Source organism: Malaclemys terrapin, chromosome 24, assembly GCF_027887155.1.
Source record: "Malaclemys terrapin pileata isolate rMalTer1 chromosome 24, rMalTer1.hap1, whole genome shotgun sequence".
NCBI classification, from domain to species: Eukaryota; Metazoa; Chordata; order Testudines; family Emydidae; genus Malaclemys; species Malaclemys terrapin.
The window spans coordinates 16,697,439-16,715,548 of NC_071528.1; the positions used below are offsets into that span (position 1 = coordinate 16,697,439).

At 48.4% G+C, this 18,110-nt stretch overlaps 1 protein-coding gene across 4 annotated transcripts in view; it reads right to left on the minus strand.

Annotated features, from left to right (window-relative positions):
- The window catches only part of MAST3 (microtubule associated serine/threonine kinase 3), a 62,128-nt gene that overhangs the window by 28,584 nt on the left and 15,434 nt on the right, over nt 1–18,110 (minus strand). For 3 of the 4 annotated variants that reach the window (XM_054013450.1, XM_054013452.1, XM_054013453.1), the window contains 5 exons: nt 5,538–5,626; nt 4,829–4,901; nt 4,028–4,048; nt 1,743–1,821; nt 397–554 (listed from right to left, as the gene is read on the minus strand). In XM_054013450.1, the coding sequence (XP_053869425.1) occupies nt 397–554; nt 1,743–1,821; nt 4,028–4,048; nt 4,829–4,901; nt 5,538–5,626 (420 nt within the window). The remainder of the gene's footprint in view (nt 1–396; nt 555–1,742; nt 1,822–4,027; nt 4,049–4,828; nt 4,902–5,537; nt 5,627–18,110) is intronic. The other variant, XM_054013451.1, reaches the window with a different exon arrangement.

The following is an 18,110-nucleotide window of genomic DNA, read 5'->3' on the forward strand; positions in this document are numbered from 1 at the left end:
GTGCTTCAGGGAAAGCAGTGGCATTTCTGCAGAACAGTGTCTGTGTAGTAAAGCAGAAGAAGTACCTAGTTTCCCACCACCAGACTCTCACGGAGAGCAGAGAATCAGACTGGTACAGCCAACCTGTGTCCGGGCTAGTCCATAACTGTCCACTAGGGGGCTTCCTGAGCCTTCCTCTGAAGCAGCAAGTGCCAGCCTGCATCAGACAGAGATGGGCCTGCTCCAGTCTGGCAGTGCCTGGGACAATGAAATGCCTCCTTCACCAGCATCATTTACAGGCATCCGACACAAAATCTCGCACACGTACACGCATGTGTGCACACACATGTACACCCCCCCCCCACACACACACACACACACTTTGGAAAACTCGGGGCAGCCAGAGGCTTTGGATACCTGAGGCTCCTGGATCGTGGCCGCAGGCAAGGGGAACGGCGCCCCTCCTCGTCCGTGACACACTCTGTGCTGCGGAAATGCTTAGAGAGGAAATGCAGCTCATCGAGGGTGGGCTGGTACGGTAACTGGTGCAGACGCTCCTGAGAGGATGAAGACGACTGGATAGAACAACAAATGCAAGTGGTTAGGAGACAGCTAAATTCCTCCATAGGAGCAGGATGGAAACAGAGAATTCATTAGAAACAGCTGCCTCGGACCCCTTTAATAGACTGGAAATACCGACGGGCAGCCTGTGGGCCTTTTACAAACGCTCCCAAATTTGCTGCACACAAGTGTGAAAAATGGATTGCATTCACCACCTCAACCACCATGAGATCAGGCACGGTCCGAGCTGCCCCAGACAGCTCTGACCTGCGACTCCTCGGCTATTCGAGCTCCCTACAGACTCTCAGTCCCAGTCTGTAGCATCCTCTTTTGTTACAGCCCTGGGCTCCCCAAACAGCTCCACAGTACACCCCAACCCGGATGTGCAGCCCCCAGTATTCATTTGCAAAAAAAGAACCTGCCATCTACAAAGTGCTGCAGCTAACTCAGAAGCACACTGTAAAAATAACGTCTGAACAAAACATCTGGCCATGCAGAGAAGCCCCAGAGAATGCGATGTTGAGGAATGGAGACTACAGAGCTCAGGGGAGATTTAAACCCCATGTCACATGGTGGCACTGGCCCCTTCGGAGGGAGGAGAGTCTAGAGCCTCTGATTCCCAGTTAGGCTTAAAAGAGGCTCCTGGGCCTGAGGAGACAGACTGGGTGAGTCAGGTGAGGGCACTAGGGACCAGAGACTGGAGAAGGTGTCCGGGCTCATGAGGCCCTCCCGAGAAAGAGGGAGGAATGGTCAGGAAGCCAAGGGAGGGGCCACCAGAGAGCCAGAGCCGGGAAGCTGAGAAGGGCTGAGAGACCAGATGGGGCTAGCCTGCTGATCTTCCCATGCCAGAGAAGGCAGGAGATGCCTGCTGGCTCTCTGGGCTGTAGAGCTGAAGCCAGAGGACCTTAGAGAGGCTGAAGCCCAGGCACAAGGCGTGGGGAGGGACACTAACACCATACCAGAGAGGAGAGCGTGGTGAGAGATGCTGAGGTTCATGGATGGACTGTGGGGACTTGTGTTGTTACAGTTCGTACACAAAGAGCTTTTGTTTGTATTAAGTTAACCCTCCAAGGGCTGTATTTATACTCAAGGAGTGTTTAGATTATTTCTGGGAACAATTGAAGGGGAAACTGAGGCAGGCACACCAGGCAGCCACTATTTCAGATTTCCCTCTCCTGTTACAGATGGCTGGATAGCTTTACCGAGACAGTGGAACTGGGGGTGTTAGTCCCATAGCCAGACGAGGGTAGCGAAGCCAGTGACCACCTTCTGCCATCAGCCCTGCAATAGGAAACACACGGATCACACAGGGAAAACTTTGTTTAAATGCAAACAAAGGAACAATGAATGTCAAAGTGCTGTGGGCAGGAACAGGCACCTCGCTCTGGCCCAGCCAGCTGCAATCCAAAGCCTCTTATGCCAGATGTATTTTGATATCACTTCACATAAGTAGTAACGACTTTGTACAATTAATTTTATGGCTGAGGGGAATGTAATGCCAGAATCCTAGAAACTAGGTTATGTCCCTGCTGCAGCAGAGGGACAAACTGGTGCACGTGTCCCTATGAACTGGTGCTGTTCTCAGTCAGTGAGCGGGTGACAACTCCGGGTGACAGCTCTATTCTGTGTTCTTTCCATGACTGCGCTTGAACAAATCCACTTAGGGAGGGGAAAACGTTAGGTTGGGATTTTTAATGAGAGTCAAATTTGGGCCCCGGGGATTTTATTCTACAGAACAGCACGATTCCTACGGGCGTATGAAAAGTGAACACGCACAATGGACGCGCCCCCACCCCGCCCCCGCTATAAACAAGATGCCAGAAATTTAAAACCTAGAAGAGTATTTTTGCTGGGAGTGTTTTCTAGTAGACTAAGGGCTTGGGAGCCCAGCCCAGTGCTCTACATCCCTGTCACTGACTCACTGTGTAGGTCACTTCACCTCTCTGGCCTCAGCTTCCCCATCTGCCTAACCCAGCTGCCACGGAGCCACAGGCTCGGGGCTATGCCCCAGCTTTTAAACAATCTCTTGGAGGACCCCCAAGGTCTCTCACTGTTCCTTCAGGAACGGCCACGCAGCCACACTGCCTTCGAGACTGAGCCTCTGGGCTTCAGCCATCGTGCTTCATGCTGTGACTTCTGTTCAGGGAGTCCAACTGAGAGACTCCTACTTCGAGACTTGTACATGCCCCAGGGAGTGAGGCACTACAGCCAGATGTGCAGGACACCACACAGTGTTTTTCAAACACAGTAGGGTTAATTAGTCAACTGGAACGCGGCACTGGGAGTCCTCAGATTAGCACAGAGAAATGAAGGTGAAAATAGTTCATTCCAGCCAAGCCAGAGCAATCCACCAGCCAAACTGCAGCAAATTCCATCACCGGCTGTCTCTCTCTCGGACTCCTTAGCCAGTCCCAGGTGAGAACTGCCAGCTTCTTGCAGAAGCCTGTTCTTTATCCCCTGCTGGTCACCTCCCCGTCCTTTGTCTCCAGGCAGGGCCATGCTGAGTTCACCCCCACCCCGCCCCAGAGTTTTGTCCAGTTCTTGGGGCTTCCCTTGTCCTGCTGGACCCTCTGCTGATTTGGGTCAGTTTCAACCAGTTTCCTAAGGAGCTTATTCGCTACAGCCCAGCCAGCAAGGGGACCTCATGTCCTGTGCTGTCCCCAAGAGCAGACTTGACCCTTTTCCCTTCACTGGGTACCAATACAAAGTACAGAGGGAAACTGAGGCACACATAGGATTCATGAAAATATTACAGAAAATTCCCGCTTTATCCCAGCAGCTCGCCGGGATAAGTTATGAGAATCGGCCAAGCCCCCACAGTAAGGCCTTTAGCGGTGCCAAGGGCTCTCGCATCAGGAGCCGGCTCAGCCTCGTAAGTTGCTTGCATCATCATTTTTCTGTTTTCGCATCATTAGCAGCTTGAGAATAAAGTCTCATTTGCTCCATCCTAAGTCCTTCCCATTTGGCAAACAAGGAGTTAACAGTCCCCATTTTCCCTAATGATTCTTGAAATTAAACCTGACTTCCTGGTTGTTTATTTCTGCCTACATACACCAAGGAGGTTAATGGCATCAACCCAGCAGGGCTGGAGAGCACTGTTCCCATCTCCACCCTGTACATGCATTGGCGATTTTTCCTGGTGACCTAGTTGTAGATTTCTGAGGAGCAGCTGTAGAATCCAGGACACTGTTTATAATCTGGTGAGAAGTTTTAAAGTGGGGCAGAATTTGGGTCTGGACTCCTGGCCAACAGCCGCGTGAGGGGAACAGAGCCGTGTCTGTTCCTGGAGCCGCAGAGAATTATGGAGCCCAGTCACAGACTGATTAAATCGGGCACTGCCACAATGGGGGTTATGCTCAGGACAAGCGAGATACAAACACACCGAGACAAGGGACACGTCAAAGTGGAGCAGGCATTACCCACTGAACACAGGCCCCCTCCATTCCGCACCTCTCTCTGGAAAGGCTTGGTTCCTTCTCGTAATTACCTGTCAGTCCGAGCAGCATGACTGCAGGGTGGTGGGAGATTATCAGCCAGGAAGAGGGAGCGAGACACAGAGGCAGAGGAAAGAGACAAACAAAAAGAAGGAAAAAAAGAACAAGACGGTAACCGAGAACCACACTCCCAGGCTTGCTGTCGTTTCCTAGGTGCACGGGTTACCGTATTCTCTCTGTTCGTGGGGAACGGTGACAGCTCTAGCAGGCATCACCGCTCATGCAGTCTCCAAAGAGCTAAGGGGGGAAATCTGCACACAGCAGAACTCTGGGGACAAATGCTTCAGCTAACCAAGTGCTTTGAAGGGACTCAGGAAAGCGGGCCTCCCCCCTTCCTACCCAGCTGGGGCTGTCTCTAAACACCCACCCACAACCCAAAATAAGGAGTTTTCCTCTGTTATGTTAGTTCTGGCTTGAGTCAGGTGCAAAGCAGGCAAGGTTTGTGCAGTGACTCTGCCATTGGACCAAGTCAGTCCAAGCCCTGCAAATCCCCCTGGCCCTTTTACTTCAGCCATGGGCAACTCTTGAACAAAGACAGATTATCACACTGAGCTGTGCCATGGATTAATTAAAGAACATGATGAGACGCCCAAGCACAGGCACCATGCAGACACTGCTCTCTGGAGGTGAAAGGCAGCAGCCTGCAGTTACCCACTGCACCGCCTTTTGCCATGAAAGCAATACTATACATGAGAGCCGAGTCTTTCGCTTCTTTCTCAGTCCAACACTGTCGGCTGATATTTACTTTCTCTGTTGGGGGTAGGAGAGGGAAGAAGGAAGCAAGCCCCACTTACCTGCGAGCAAAGGGAAAGCTGACAGACGTGCTAGTGGAGAAGTTCCGGGGGCTATCCAAAGGGCTGCTCCCAGCTGCAGACAGAGAGAGAGAAATTAATGCAACATGTGATCCAGCCCATTGGCTTGTTGTCTGGGATCTTGCCTCTGACAGCAGGGGCTACTTAAGGTTACAGTCACAAAGTAAATTGTGATGTAAAGATTTCTTATATTCCTATTGGAAAATAAACCCATTCCCTGAAGACAGGAGACATCCTGTGGGAAGGTAACTGTCCCTGTCACGACAACCGCAACTACTACAAGGACAAAGTTAAAACATGGCCTCCCCCCACTCCTATCTTTATTTATTAACTCATGTCATGTGCAGCTGCCACTCTGCAATAGACACAACCCCCGAGTCTAACACACACGCCCGTCCCAAGGGGCTGACACCCAGGTTACTGCTAAAATAGAGAAACCAACACTGCTGGCACACAGCATCTTCACACAGCACATGCACCACCGAGAAGGAATTTCATAATCATCTGAATAAGAAAAAAAACCCACAAGGGCAACCTGGTGTTGCCTCTCCAGTCCTTCCAACAAAGGAATCTTGCAAGGACTGAAGGTGCCAGCAAGGTACCTTAGGGCCATGCATTGCCCCTCCAAAGTAACCAGGATAAAACCATGGCAGGTGCATAGCCTGCTCCCCGGAGCTCAGACCTTCCCTACCTGTAGGCACAGAGAGCGGGGAGAGAGGCCGTGAGAGGGTTGGAGACGGCGTTCCCACCACCAAGCTTTTCCTGTTACTACTCCGGCAGCTAGAAAGGGAAAAGAGAGTGTCATTGTTGCACGGCTCCCAGATGCCAAAGCAAAGGGGGTGCGGAAGTTTATAAGGTTTTGGGATTTATAAACCATCTCAACACTCCAAGTGCTTTGCATTACAACCATAGCACCCCCAATTCATGCAGGAGAGCCCCACCGAAGCGCCAGCCCCGAGCTCAGACCAGAGCATGACAAGCCCAGCAAAAGGGGAGAGCATGGCCTCTCGAATGCTTTTAAAGAGGGCTGGTGTGACTATATTTATTTAACAGGAAACTGGTCTCCCCCAGGTCCCACTTCCAGTTCCAGCTGGACCTAGGGAAGGATGGAGCTCACAGTCAGCCAATATCCAGCAAAGAAGAATAAAAAAGAGCCAAAAGGACCTAAAAAAGAGAAAGCAAAGAAGAAACTGCCAAGTGGTTTCATGCCCATAAATGACAGTTTGATGGAAAAGCCCCTCTGGTTCCTAAATTCACCGTCGTAACCAAAACCCGCAGTAAATCACTGTTGTTTATGGTCTAACTTTAAACCACTTTGTTCTGAAACCTGTGAGCCCGAACGGACTAGCATGCCCTATTGCCAGAGCTGCAGACACACCACTGGTGAAGCTGTGCCGGCTTTTGCTCCATAAAAGACAGCTACAGCATCAGTTTCCCTTTTCAGCTGCGCTTCGTGTCTGTATTCAAACACTAGGACTTTGGTGACTACCTCCCCGCCAGAGGTTCAATCTGGAGAGCCTTCTTTACACAAAGGAAGCAAAAAGCAGGAGCAAGAAACCAAGGGCGCAACAGGGCCAGGAAGAAGCGGAGAATCCTTTGCTAGCTGGAAAGCTATTCAAGAATCCAATCCAAGCAAAGGAATCACTGTGTTATAACCATGGATAACCCAATCTTCTGACTTATCCCTATATCAGCTCTTACAGCACAGAGGAGAGGCTTTGCAGCCTGCAAATCCAGGAAGGCTCATCGTCTTGGAATCAGACCCATGGGCTGCGTCCCTGGGTGCTGGGATCCCCCCGTAAGTGCCCTTAACAGAGAGTCTCCAACCCCAAATGTCCAAGAATCGTGAGATTGTAACAAAAATCTCATGATTTTTAAGCTGTACATGTGGGGATTCCTTTTGTTATTGCGGTTTTTCTTTTTGAGAACTTTGCCACTGTTAGCCACAGTACTGGTCCCAGGCATGGATAAAAGAGGAGGGTTCTGCAGTTAGGTTTGCAACCCACTCAGCTAAAAAGTTACTGCAACAGAAAGAGTTAAACCAAAACCTGGGGACAGTGGGTGCAGAGGACACTCAAAACCCACATCTGACAGAGCTCAGTAAAAGCCGAAAGGAAGCGGAGATCTTGAGACATGGAATCCTAATGACCAAAGCTGTAACAAGACTAGGCAGGTGGAATGTACCTACTTTGTATGGTACGGCAAAGCTGGCACAGGTTACAAGAGAAATGAGAAAATACCATCTGACCATCCTTGATGTAATAGTGGGACGATATGGGCACGGAGTGGGAAGTTGATCTCTGAAGGCGCTACAATTGTCGACTCAGGAGGAACATAGAAAAGAAGTGTAGGAATTATGCTGGACAACATCATGTGAAAATCCTGCTGGCTTGGGAGCTAGTGAAAGACAGAACAACCACCAGGTTGAAACAAGACATGTCAAGGGAACAATAATCCAAGGATATGCACCGACAAACGCACAGCAAGCAACAGTGAAAAGGATTCAGTCTACAAGCAGGTGCGGCAGTCCTGGATGTCGTGCCTAACCACAACATCAAGCTGATGACAGGCGAGATTTCCAAGCACAAAGTGGCAACAACTCTACTGGCTGGGAAGAAGTCAGGGCTCAGCAGCAGAAGGCATCCAAGCTGATAATGGCAAACGGCTCTTGAATCTCTGTGGCACAAACCCCTGTAAGAGAGGAGACTGTCTCTTCCAGCACAAGAGTACTCCCAGGCTCACAGGGAGTCCACCAGACCATGTGACTGTCAATCAGATAGACCACGAGTGTATAACTAACAGATGGGCATCTTCTTTGAAGGATGTCAGAATCAACAGAAGAGCAGATGTTTGCTCAGATCATTATCTTTTAGTAGCCATGTTACAACTAGACTCAAAAAGATCACAGAGATGGGCAACAGGAGTGCTACAGCAATAGAGAAGTTCAAGGACAAAGAAACACAGATCAGATTGCACTTAGCAACCATTCCAGTGTTTTACGGGACCAGGCTGATGAAAATCTGGAAGACAGATGGTAGTCAAGATAGCAGAGGAAGTAGTGGGCCACCGAAGGAGGCAGAAGGAAGATGCATGGATTACATCTGGAATATGAGCAAAGATTGACAAAGCTCTGAAGGCAAAAAAGGAACAGTGCAAGACAGGCAGAACTCTTGGAGGTGGCTGCAAGAGACAGAGACAGGGACAAAGAAATAAAGGAGAGATGCAGGCAAGAGAGAAATGTCTGGGGTCAGGAGGTTGCAGAAGCACAGAAGGGAAACTTTCAAGCATCTCTACAGAATAGTGAAAAACCTCTCAGGAAGAACCAGACCATCCCTTGTGATGCCCTTCAGGGACTCTCATGGACAGATGCTGAAAACATCTGAAGAACAAGCCAGACAACGGAAAGAACATTAAACTGTACAGAGCTGATGATTATGCACAGGTTTGAGAAATGCCAACACTAAGTTAGAAATAGAAGCGGGACCAGTAACACCCAATGAAATTATAGCAGCCATCGAAGTCCTCAAACAGGTCTAAGCTCCCGGGACTGACAGAATTTAAGCAGAGGTACTGAAGGCAGAAGGCGATATTCTGACTGAGCAGCTAACAAAACTAACCAAACATGGGTGAAAGAACAAGTGCCACAAGACTGGAAAGATGGTATCATCGTGGCATTGCCAAAAAAGGGGGGGATCTTACTCAGGGCATGAACAGGCGAGGTATTGTAAGGCTATCAATGCCAGGTAAAGTATTGGCTACCATCAGCTGAACAGAATGAAGATGACAGTGGATGCCATACTACAAGAACAGGCTGGGTTCTGTCCAGGTAGATCATGTTGTGAACAGATATTTGCTCTTCGACAGATCATTGAAAAAGCTATTGCTTGGCAAACCCATCTGAATTAACTTTAAGAAAGAGTTTGATAGTGTCCATAGAGAGACCCATGAAATATTGCTAGAAGCTATGGGATACCAGACAAGCTATCAACATAATAAGGAATTTATATGATGGAAGCAAATATGCAGTAGGATCAGATACAGTCCTGGGTGAGTGTTTCGATATTGTGACTTAACTTAGACAAGGGTGTCTGTTATCCTCAATTTGCCTTGTACTATTGATGGACTGGGTGTTGAAGCAGACAACAACAGGCATTGTTGAAGGGGTAAAATCGTTTAGCATAGACGAGTTGACTTTGCCAACGACACTGCTTTACAAAGCACAACGGGGAACAGAACGACTGCCCTTCCATCAGAGGTAGAACAGGAGCAAAAACTGGACTGAAAATAAATGTAGAGAAAACCAAGATTATGAAGGCAGGAAACTGGAGAACAGATGCAAAGGTTAACATGTATCAGAGACAGGGATGTGGGCGGTTCAGGCCTAGCGGTTCCTAGATCTGCTCTAGGAATTGTTTCGGGGCAGGTCTCCGGCCTGTGTTATACAGGAGGTCAGACCAGATGATCACTGTGGTCTCTTCTGGCCTTGGAACCTATGATCAGAGTAGGAGTCGGAAGCCAGGAATAGGAACCCCAGTGTCAGAGCCAGACTCAAAAGTCAAGAATCAGAGCAGAGGGTCAGAACTGGACCCAGAGGTCAGGAATCAGAGACAACGGTCAGAGCCAGGTTACCTAGAGTCCGGCAAGGAAGGGGCAAGGCTGGGAACTAGTAGGCACAAGAGCCATCACAGCTGAACTGCTGCTGCTTGGCTGAAGAGCTGGTGTGCTGACCCTCCCACCAATCGGGCGGTGGACCAAATCCAGCAGCCTACTACAGGACAGCTGGGTGTGTTCGGTTGCCCAGAGACTAGCTCTGCTGCAGGCCCTGATTCCTGACACAGTGGATGGAAATGAAAACAAACAGGTCCAAGTCCCTCTCTCTGTAGAGTGCGATGGCATTTGGGATAAAGATACGCATCGGAGATCAGGAAAAGCAAACCCCACTTTTGGGAGGATGAACACCACCTGGCCAAGCAGAGGTGTCCACTCCAAACTAAAGGTCAGATTATACCATGCGACTGTGCTGAGCACGCTACTGTACGGCGCAGAGACCTGGCCGAGGGCAGGCACTAACAAGAAGAGACTGGAGGTGGCCCATCACAGATGACTGAGGAAGACGCTACACATTTCCAGGAAAGACAAAATAACAAATGGAAGTCAGGGAGCTGCCAGAGCCAGACGTGTTAGAAAATATCATCAAAGAAAGATGGCTCAGGACATCGGGACACGTACCCCACATGGAAGATGGGAGATGTGCTAAGCCAGCCTTGAACTGGGTGCCTGAGAGAGGAAAGAGAAAGGGAGGAAGGCCAGGGGGAACTAGCAGAAGACAGTGCCAGAGGATATTGAAGACACTGGTATCACCTGGGAGGAAGTATCACAACTAGTGACTACAAAAACAAGGAGTCTGGTGGCACCTTAAAGACTAACAGATTTTACCCACGAAAGCTTATGCCCAAATAAATCTGTTTGGTGGCACCTTAAAGACTAACAGATTTTACCCACGAAAGCTTATGCCCAAATAAATCTGTTAGTCTTTAAGGTGCCACCAGACTCCTTATTGTTTTTGTAGATACAGACTAACACGGCTACCCCCTGAAACTAGTGACTGACCGTAATCAGGGGAGGAACTGGATTGCCAGAAATGTCTGTGGCACAAGAGGCAGTAAGGTCTGAGGTCAGGTTTTTGAGTATTTAGGATACATGAGGTCACACTTTCATGGTTTTCTCTGTAAGGGCTAGAAATTTACTGGTTTAAAAAAATATATTTTTAATTTCACATGACTCTAGCAGCTGGAGTCTGAATGCCAATTATCATGAGATTCCTGATACAATTACTCACTCATCCTGCTTGTGCCTACCACCAATCGACCAATGCATTCTATTTTTTTTTAAGTTGCGATATAAATTCTACACAGTGCAATATAAAGCCATTCCCATAACCTTAAGCATTTCTCGCAGTGTATAAGCTGTAAAAAAAATTTAATTGAAATTCAGTTATAATTAGTGGTTCCTTCCAGGCCTCCCTCCATTTTGCTGAAAAGGGGCACATGAGACAGCACGGGTACTGGGCTGAACATTGGAGTGTCTCACGTACGGAGAGCAGGATAGCAGACACAGCCAGAGGGCTGGGCCTCGAGGATCCATTTGCAGGATCTAGCTCAGTCTCCTCCTTCGGGATCTGCTGTAACAAATAACTTTCCTTTTCAGCAACAACAGGTGCCAGCCGCATGAGACTCCAGAACACCGATTTTCATCTCACGTTTTCCATTATAATTCAGTTTATCCTTGGTGCAATGTGCCTCTCCCTGCACAAACTGTTAAGATGCTCCTCTGAGCAAAGGACACGCAGGCCTCTGACCTTTGCAGATTTTCCCTTGCCAGGTTTCCTCATGAATAGCTTTTATTAAAAATCCAGTATATTCTATTGCACACAGGAGAACGAGTTTCACCTCCAGCATTGGTAACTTCCAACGCCTCGCTGCATCACAGACCTGCGTGGCCAGTATAAAAAGCTGCCTTTCAGAGCCTCGACAGAGTTGCTTGATGTGAGGAGCATATAATGAAACAGACTCGACTGATAAATTGCTCCAATCTCCTCTCCTCTCTTCTCCCATTAAACAGAGTCAGTATGTGCTTGGGGGCCAGACCCGTGTCTGCGTGCCAGTGAGACTGCCTGCCATATTTCTGGACACACCGAATATTCATTATTTAACAATGAATAAAAAGTAGCAAACACTCAGAGCTGACCGGAAGCAGGAAAACACAATCTACAGCGTCATGAACTAAACTTAGGAGAGATTTCCATAGATGTCAGACCAAGGACACATCTTCCATGAAAACATGAATACACCCGAGAGCCAGATTTAAATAAAGTAAGTCAAACTGTGTCTCCTGGATTGCTGCTACCCTAGACTGCTCAGTAGAAAGGCAGTGCAGAATTTCCATTCAAAGCTGGGAACAGAAACCCTCGCGTGGGCACTAAAAATAATTAACTCCGTTTACCATCATGAGCTCAGAGCTTCCAAGGAGAGAAAAGAAAACCAAGGAGTCTGAGAAGGCTCTCTGTGGGGTCTAATGATGAATGCAGAGAAGTTGTTTACACCAGGAGTAAGGCAATACAATGTTTTAACTCCAGACAGCCAATGTTTAGCAACCCCCATGCGGACCCTCCATAACTGCTGTATGTATTCTCACTGCATCAGCGCACCACCAAGTTTCCAGCTGCTACCGATTACACTAACCAAACCCCAGCGGCTGACCCAGTCACCTTGTGGTCATTCGTCTGTTCTGCCATGCAGGGGCCCCAACACCCCCCCGGCAGGAGGACCGCCTGGCCTGGCTTGATGCAGACACACAGTGTACCCACAGGGCAGCGCGTGAACATTTTTCAATGCACATTCATTGTTTTCTGAATAATATTCATTAGTCACTGGAGGATGGACAGGAAGCTTCCACGGGTTCTACGCCACTTCTCCTACTTCCCACCCCTTTGCCTGCGTTTTCACTGGCACTTCCTTCTCTTCATTTCTCACCTGCAAATTCCTTGTGGTGCCTGCCACTCCTATCAGGGAAGTTGTTTACTTAGAGGCCATACTTTAATTACCCAGCTGATGGAACAATGCAGCATTGACAGCCAATGAGGGATGGAAAGAGAGAAATACTTTAAACCAAGGGTTAGGGATGTGTCTTTAAGCATTTTTCTCTCTACTCAGGGGTGGGGCACCAGCAGTCTTTTCTCAGCTGCGGTAATGACTGGGCTTGCAGTCTCTCTGGTATCTACCTCGCTGGAGCTATATCCCCAGTGCTCCCCATATTAATGCCTGGCCTAGAAAGACAGTTGCTTCCCCTGGCTGCAAAGGCATTTTCCAGAGCCCACACAGAGCTCTGGGAGGCCAAGAGCTCAGCAGAACGCAAGAAAAGGATTGGACCTTGCTGTGGATAACGCGAACATCCAGAATTGCAACAGTAAATGCGTGTAAAAATCAGACGTTTGGAATGGCTCTACGGCTCTTGCTGAAAGACGTGAGCTGACCTCTAGTTAACAGGGGTAAAGAAAAAACCTTGGAGGGACCCTGTACCACAAGGTTTACTGCCCTTCCTCCAAAGCAGCTAGGGATTGCCACAGGGCACTAGACTGGTGCTCCGGAAGTTCCCGTCTTCCTCCCCACCATTTTTTCCTGGCCCACTCCAGTGGGTTTGTTTTGGTATTTGACTTTATTTTTTTTAAAACAAGTTATAGCAGCTACAATAGCAAACCTCTCCCCTCTGACCCCCAAGTGTTTGAAATACTGACCCATGGACCGATAAGGGTTCAGTTTCACTGTAACTCCATGTTAGCAAATTTCTAATGCTAATTTGTAGCTACACTGAGATGAAGATTGACTGACATACATAAGATACCTCAAGAATAATAAACATGCTTGTCTTAACAAAACAAATTCAAATGGATGTTTTGCAGTGATTTTGATTAATAAACGAGCAAGCTCTCATATCACCTCGTTAACTCATGTCAAGATATCAGCTCCAGAGAAATGGTAAATAGTTAATCACAGCAAATCAAGACCGACAGCGAACATGTGCAGAACGCCACTGCTTTCTTCCATAGATTCATAGATCCCAGGGCCAGAAGGGACCATTGTGACCCTCTAGTCAGACATCCTGTCTGACACAGGCCATAGGACTTCCCCCAAAAGAATCTTTACAACGGCAGCATGTAAAATCTGAAGAGCTTGGTGCAGGTCACTGATTTTTGCAATAAAATGCATCATTTTTTGTAGAGACACGACCACCCTGCACACTCCCACTCAGGAGGTTTATTTTTAAAGTGAACACAAACCTTTGGCTAGGTTAGTTCCAGTAATCGCTATACAGACAGATTCTGATAATATTTCCTGTTTCTGCGCACTCCACCCTCGGTGCTACAGCTATCTCGCGCCATTTTAACCCTGCCTGATGCATCAGCTGCATCTGGCTCCCTTCCTCCACAACAAAAACGTGCAAAAACGGCTGCTTACGCTTAAAGTTAGGAGTGAGGGGCACCAACCCAGCCCCCAATGCTCTGGCTCTAATCCTACATTTGTAAGTTTTGCCAAAAACGGAGTGGAAAACAGCAGTCAGCAAAAATCAGGTTATTTACAGAAGAATGTGACAACGCACCCTCAGTGCGGCACATCTCCAAAGTCACCTTCCAGCAGCACCACAGCAACTATCACACCGTCAAGCGCACTCTCACAGATAAGGAAACTGTTACAGCAACTGTGACCCAAAAGCCCCTCACAACAACCTGTGACAGCACAAGAAAGCCTGCTACAGAAGACAGGAAGTAAACTCCGCAGCAGGCTGAGAACTGCATCATCTGACCTATCTCATCACAGCCCCAGGCCATGTCCACAGCATCAGTCTTAGATTTATTTCATGAATATGAGCAAGGCAGTCCCACCCCAGGCTGCCCCGCAAGCGAGACAGGAAGCAGAGTCTGAGAGCTAGAACATCAGTGCACAATGTGTTCAGGTGTCTTGTTCCTTTCCTACAGAACCAGGCCTAAGATGGGGCCTGTCACATTTCTCCATTAAATGTTTAAAGAAACAAACACCTTCCAATGCACCACAAGGCCGGGCTGGCTCAGAAAAACAGGACACAGGCCCCTGTTATCACCTGGCTGCTGTCTAGTGGCCTGTGGGAAAGGACTGGATGGTCTAGACCAGGGATCGGCAACCTTTGGCACATGGCCCATCAGGATAAGCCCCTGGCGGGCCGGGCCGGTTTGTTTACCTGCCGCGTCTCCAGGTTCGGCCGATCGCAGCTCCCACTGGCCACGGTTCCCCGCTCCAGGCCAATGGGGGCTGTGGGAAGCGGCACGGGCCGAGGGATGTTCAAAACAGGCCCGGTCTGGAGCTCTGGGTTCCACAGCCCTGGACACAGAGCTCCTGCACTGGTGGCCCTGCCAGGGCAGGATGAGGCAGAGAGTGAAGCTTGCACTGTGGCTGCCCAGTTTGACTCGGATTGGAGGATTTCACTCTTGCACATTTCACCAGCATTCAATTCAACCCAAACATTTTTAGTTCAAGTAAAAGCCACGCAAGGGGCCAAGCAAGTCCACTCAAGTTAGTGAAACCGCATCTGCTGCACAAGACCCAACTGTGGACTACGCAGGCACAGTGCGCACTGTTGCTGAATGAGGATTGCAAAGCAATCCCAGGTGCTTCCCTCCAAGCCCCCACCCCGATGAGCCCAATCTCCTCGCCCTCAGAGCGTCACACAGGTGCATGGGACAGAATACAAACCACACGAGTCACCCCGGCACATTTTCAATATGTCCAATCTGATATCACAGGAGAATTACACCTTCATTTAAAAAACAGGGTCTCAATGAGTAGGCAGGCCACAGTGCACCTTGTAACCACGAGACAAGGAGCTGAGTCCGGACTCCTGGGTTCTATTCCCGACTCCAGCACTGACTCGCTGTGAGACCTTGGGCAAGTCACTTCCCCACTCTGTGCCTCAGTGTCCTCACTTCTGAAATGGGTAAAGGGCAACATCCAGTGAAGAGCGTTGAGACGGCTGGACTGAAAGCACGATGTAAAGTAGCACTCATTTTTTAAAAACAAAACTGGCATCAGGCAATCAGATCAGGGTGCAACAGGTAATTTTGCTAGTATTGACCAGGGTTTAAATGGCTAACAATTGCAAAATGCTGTCAGTCACAACCAAACTATTGCCTTCAAGATGACAGTATCACTCAGCTGGCCCTGTCTACACCATTCAGGGAAAGTATCAGCCGTCTTCTAGCACAAACTGCAGCTCACTAGAAAGATGCTAGCTTGCTTACCCAGGCCTGAAAACGTATGCTGTCTGGGCCATTCACCTCAGATCAATTTACAGACAGCAGCTGTGATGCATGTGCTTTGTCCCAGCCCAATCACACACTCCTCTCTACATTGTTCTAACTCAACAATGGGTTCAGACAATTCCTCCGCATGGTGACTTCTTTACTCTTTAACAGTCTGCATTGTCAAAGAATTTCAGAACTGCCTATTGCAATATAATGGAGTACAGCACAGAGCCGGCAGCAGCATCACCAACTCCAGCTGTCCAAAAGCTATGAGTCAGAACCCCCAAAAATCACAAGCTGGGCTTAAAACTCATGAGATTCTAAAAACAAATGTGTTTCAGGTTCTTTGCACTAACTGAGGGGTGAGGGGAGAGCCTCTAGGTCACACTTTGGTCACATTTTCAAGCTTTTCCCTGCAGCCATGAGGGCTAGAAACTTATTTGAACAAAAGCTAAAGCACATGCTTAAGTGCTTGCAAGATCAGGGCCTAAATTTGCTGCTGAGTCCTGAGGCCTTAATCAATCAAACCCCATCCTAACACAACGGGCACGACTAAACATCTTGCAGTCACCTGCGCATGACACTAGAGTTCAGATGTGCTAGCAAGATTTTGCTAGAAGAGAGGCTGATGTCAGAGTGCTGTGCTGCCGTCACACCAACAACATGCAGTTCTGACACCCAGGCAGGAAAAAAGGGTCAGTTAAATATCAAGATAAATCAAGATCACTCAGAGGCTGCTCCCTCCTGCTCTGCTGAGCTGTTCCAGCACTGCACCAACCATTTCAACAGCCACGCGGCAGGAAGCTAGAACTCCTCATACAGCACAGTGCTCTTCATCACACCAAATAACAGCGTCTGTTTCTTAGCTATTATAAAATACACCGCACTGTAATTCTGTCTCTGGGTCTAGCAATACTAATGAACCACAAGAGCATTGCCCAAGCCCTTGGGGAGAATTACGGCCTCCTTAGGTTCAGCTGGATGCATGACTCCGTAGATTATCACTCTGATTATGTGTATTTTTTAAAAAGTCATTTCACAGAACATTCATTTCACAGATGTGCTTCCATGAGGACAAGATACAGTGGTGCCACTTATACTCCCACCAATACAACTGAAGTGACACTTTATCCAGAAATTGTTTCCCTCCCCCCCACCTGTCATTTTAAAATTGGGACATTTTGTCCCCAAACTTGCAAACACTCATCAAGTTTTATACATGTGGGTCAAAGAGACAAAGTCTTTAAAGCTGTGGTTTGCAGGACTGGGCCCAAGAACGGGAAGGATCAGTGAATTTGCTAAGAAAATACACTCTCCTATTCCTCTTTATAATAAAAAGCAATGCCATTTTGAGACTGAGGTAGGCACTTTTACAGTTGTATCTCAGTCTGTGTGCAAGTGAGTTAAATGCCCACATTGTATAAACATATCAAAGACGCTCACTCCTGGATTAAATGTGGCACCAGAGATTTCAAATCTAGCTCACTATCGAAATGTTGACCCCATTGCTCACTTGTTAAATTTTCAAACACGCACTTTCGTGCTTTCCCCCAGGCTGCCCCTCACTCCCTGTACACATCCTCAAAGCCCCATCACTGTTCTCCTTAAGCCCCTTCTCAAAGCTCTCCTTTGCCCTGATGCTACAAACAACTTGGCAATGGCTAGGCTGCTGGCATGCAGAGCTCACTGCCTGTCACCTTGACCACTATTGTCGCATTGTTTCCTTGCACTCCCCGGTCTGTAACCACATCTTGTCTCTTGGCTTATGCGCTGACTGTTGAGCCAGGGATTGTCTTTTTGTTCTGTGTTTGTACAGCTCCCAGCACAACAGGTCCTGGCCCCTGACTAAGGCTCGTAGGCACTAAGATAATACAAATAATAAATAGGATCCCTTTTTAGGGAGCAAACATTTAAAAAAGTAGATTAATCACCCTTTTGAATTTGAATAAAAGCTGGATTCCATGTTTTTAGGGAAGCATTTCTGAGCTTGTCTAACTAGACGGTGAAGCCACTCAGCCCTCACACAGGCTAGTCCCGGAGACAATCAGAAAATACACAACAGCAAAAGATTAATGTTTTTGGAAAAAATGAGCTCTGGCCATTCCAGCAGCAGCCAGTCATTTTTAGTGCTGCTGCTCAGGGCAAACAGAGCTCCCCTGGTCTGGGAACAAGACCTGTTTGGAGGGAGAAGGGTGAAATGCTCTGGCCTGGGTGCTGGCTGGGGGAGAGAGCAGGAACACCGGTAAATACTTGCAAAATTGAGATATGGTCTGCACTACAGACCTATATCGCTCAGGAGTGTGAAAAATCCACACCCCTGAGCGACATAGTGATACTGACCTAACCCCACGTGTAGGCAGAGCTACGTCAGCGGGAGAGCTTCTCCTCCCACCAGCACACCTACCACCTCTCAGGGAGGTGGGCTAACTACGC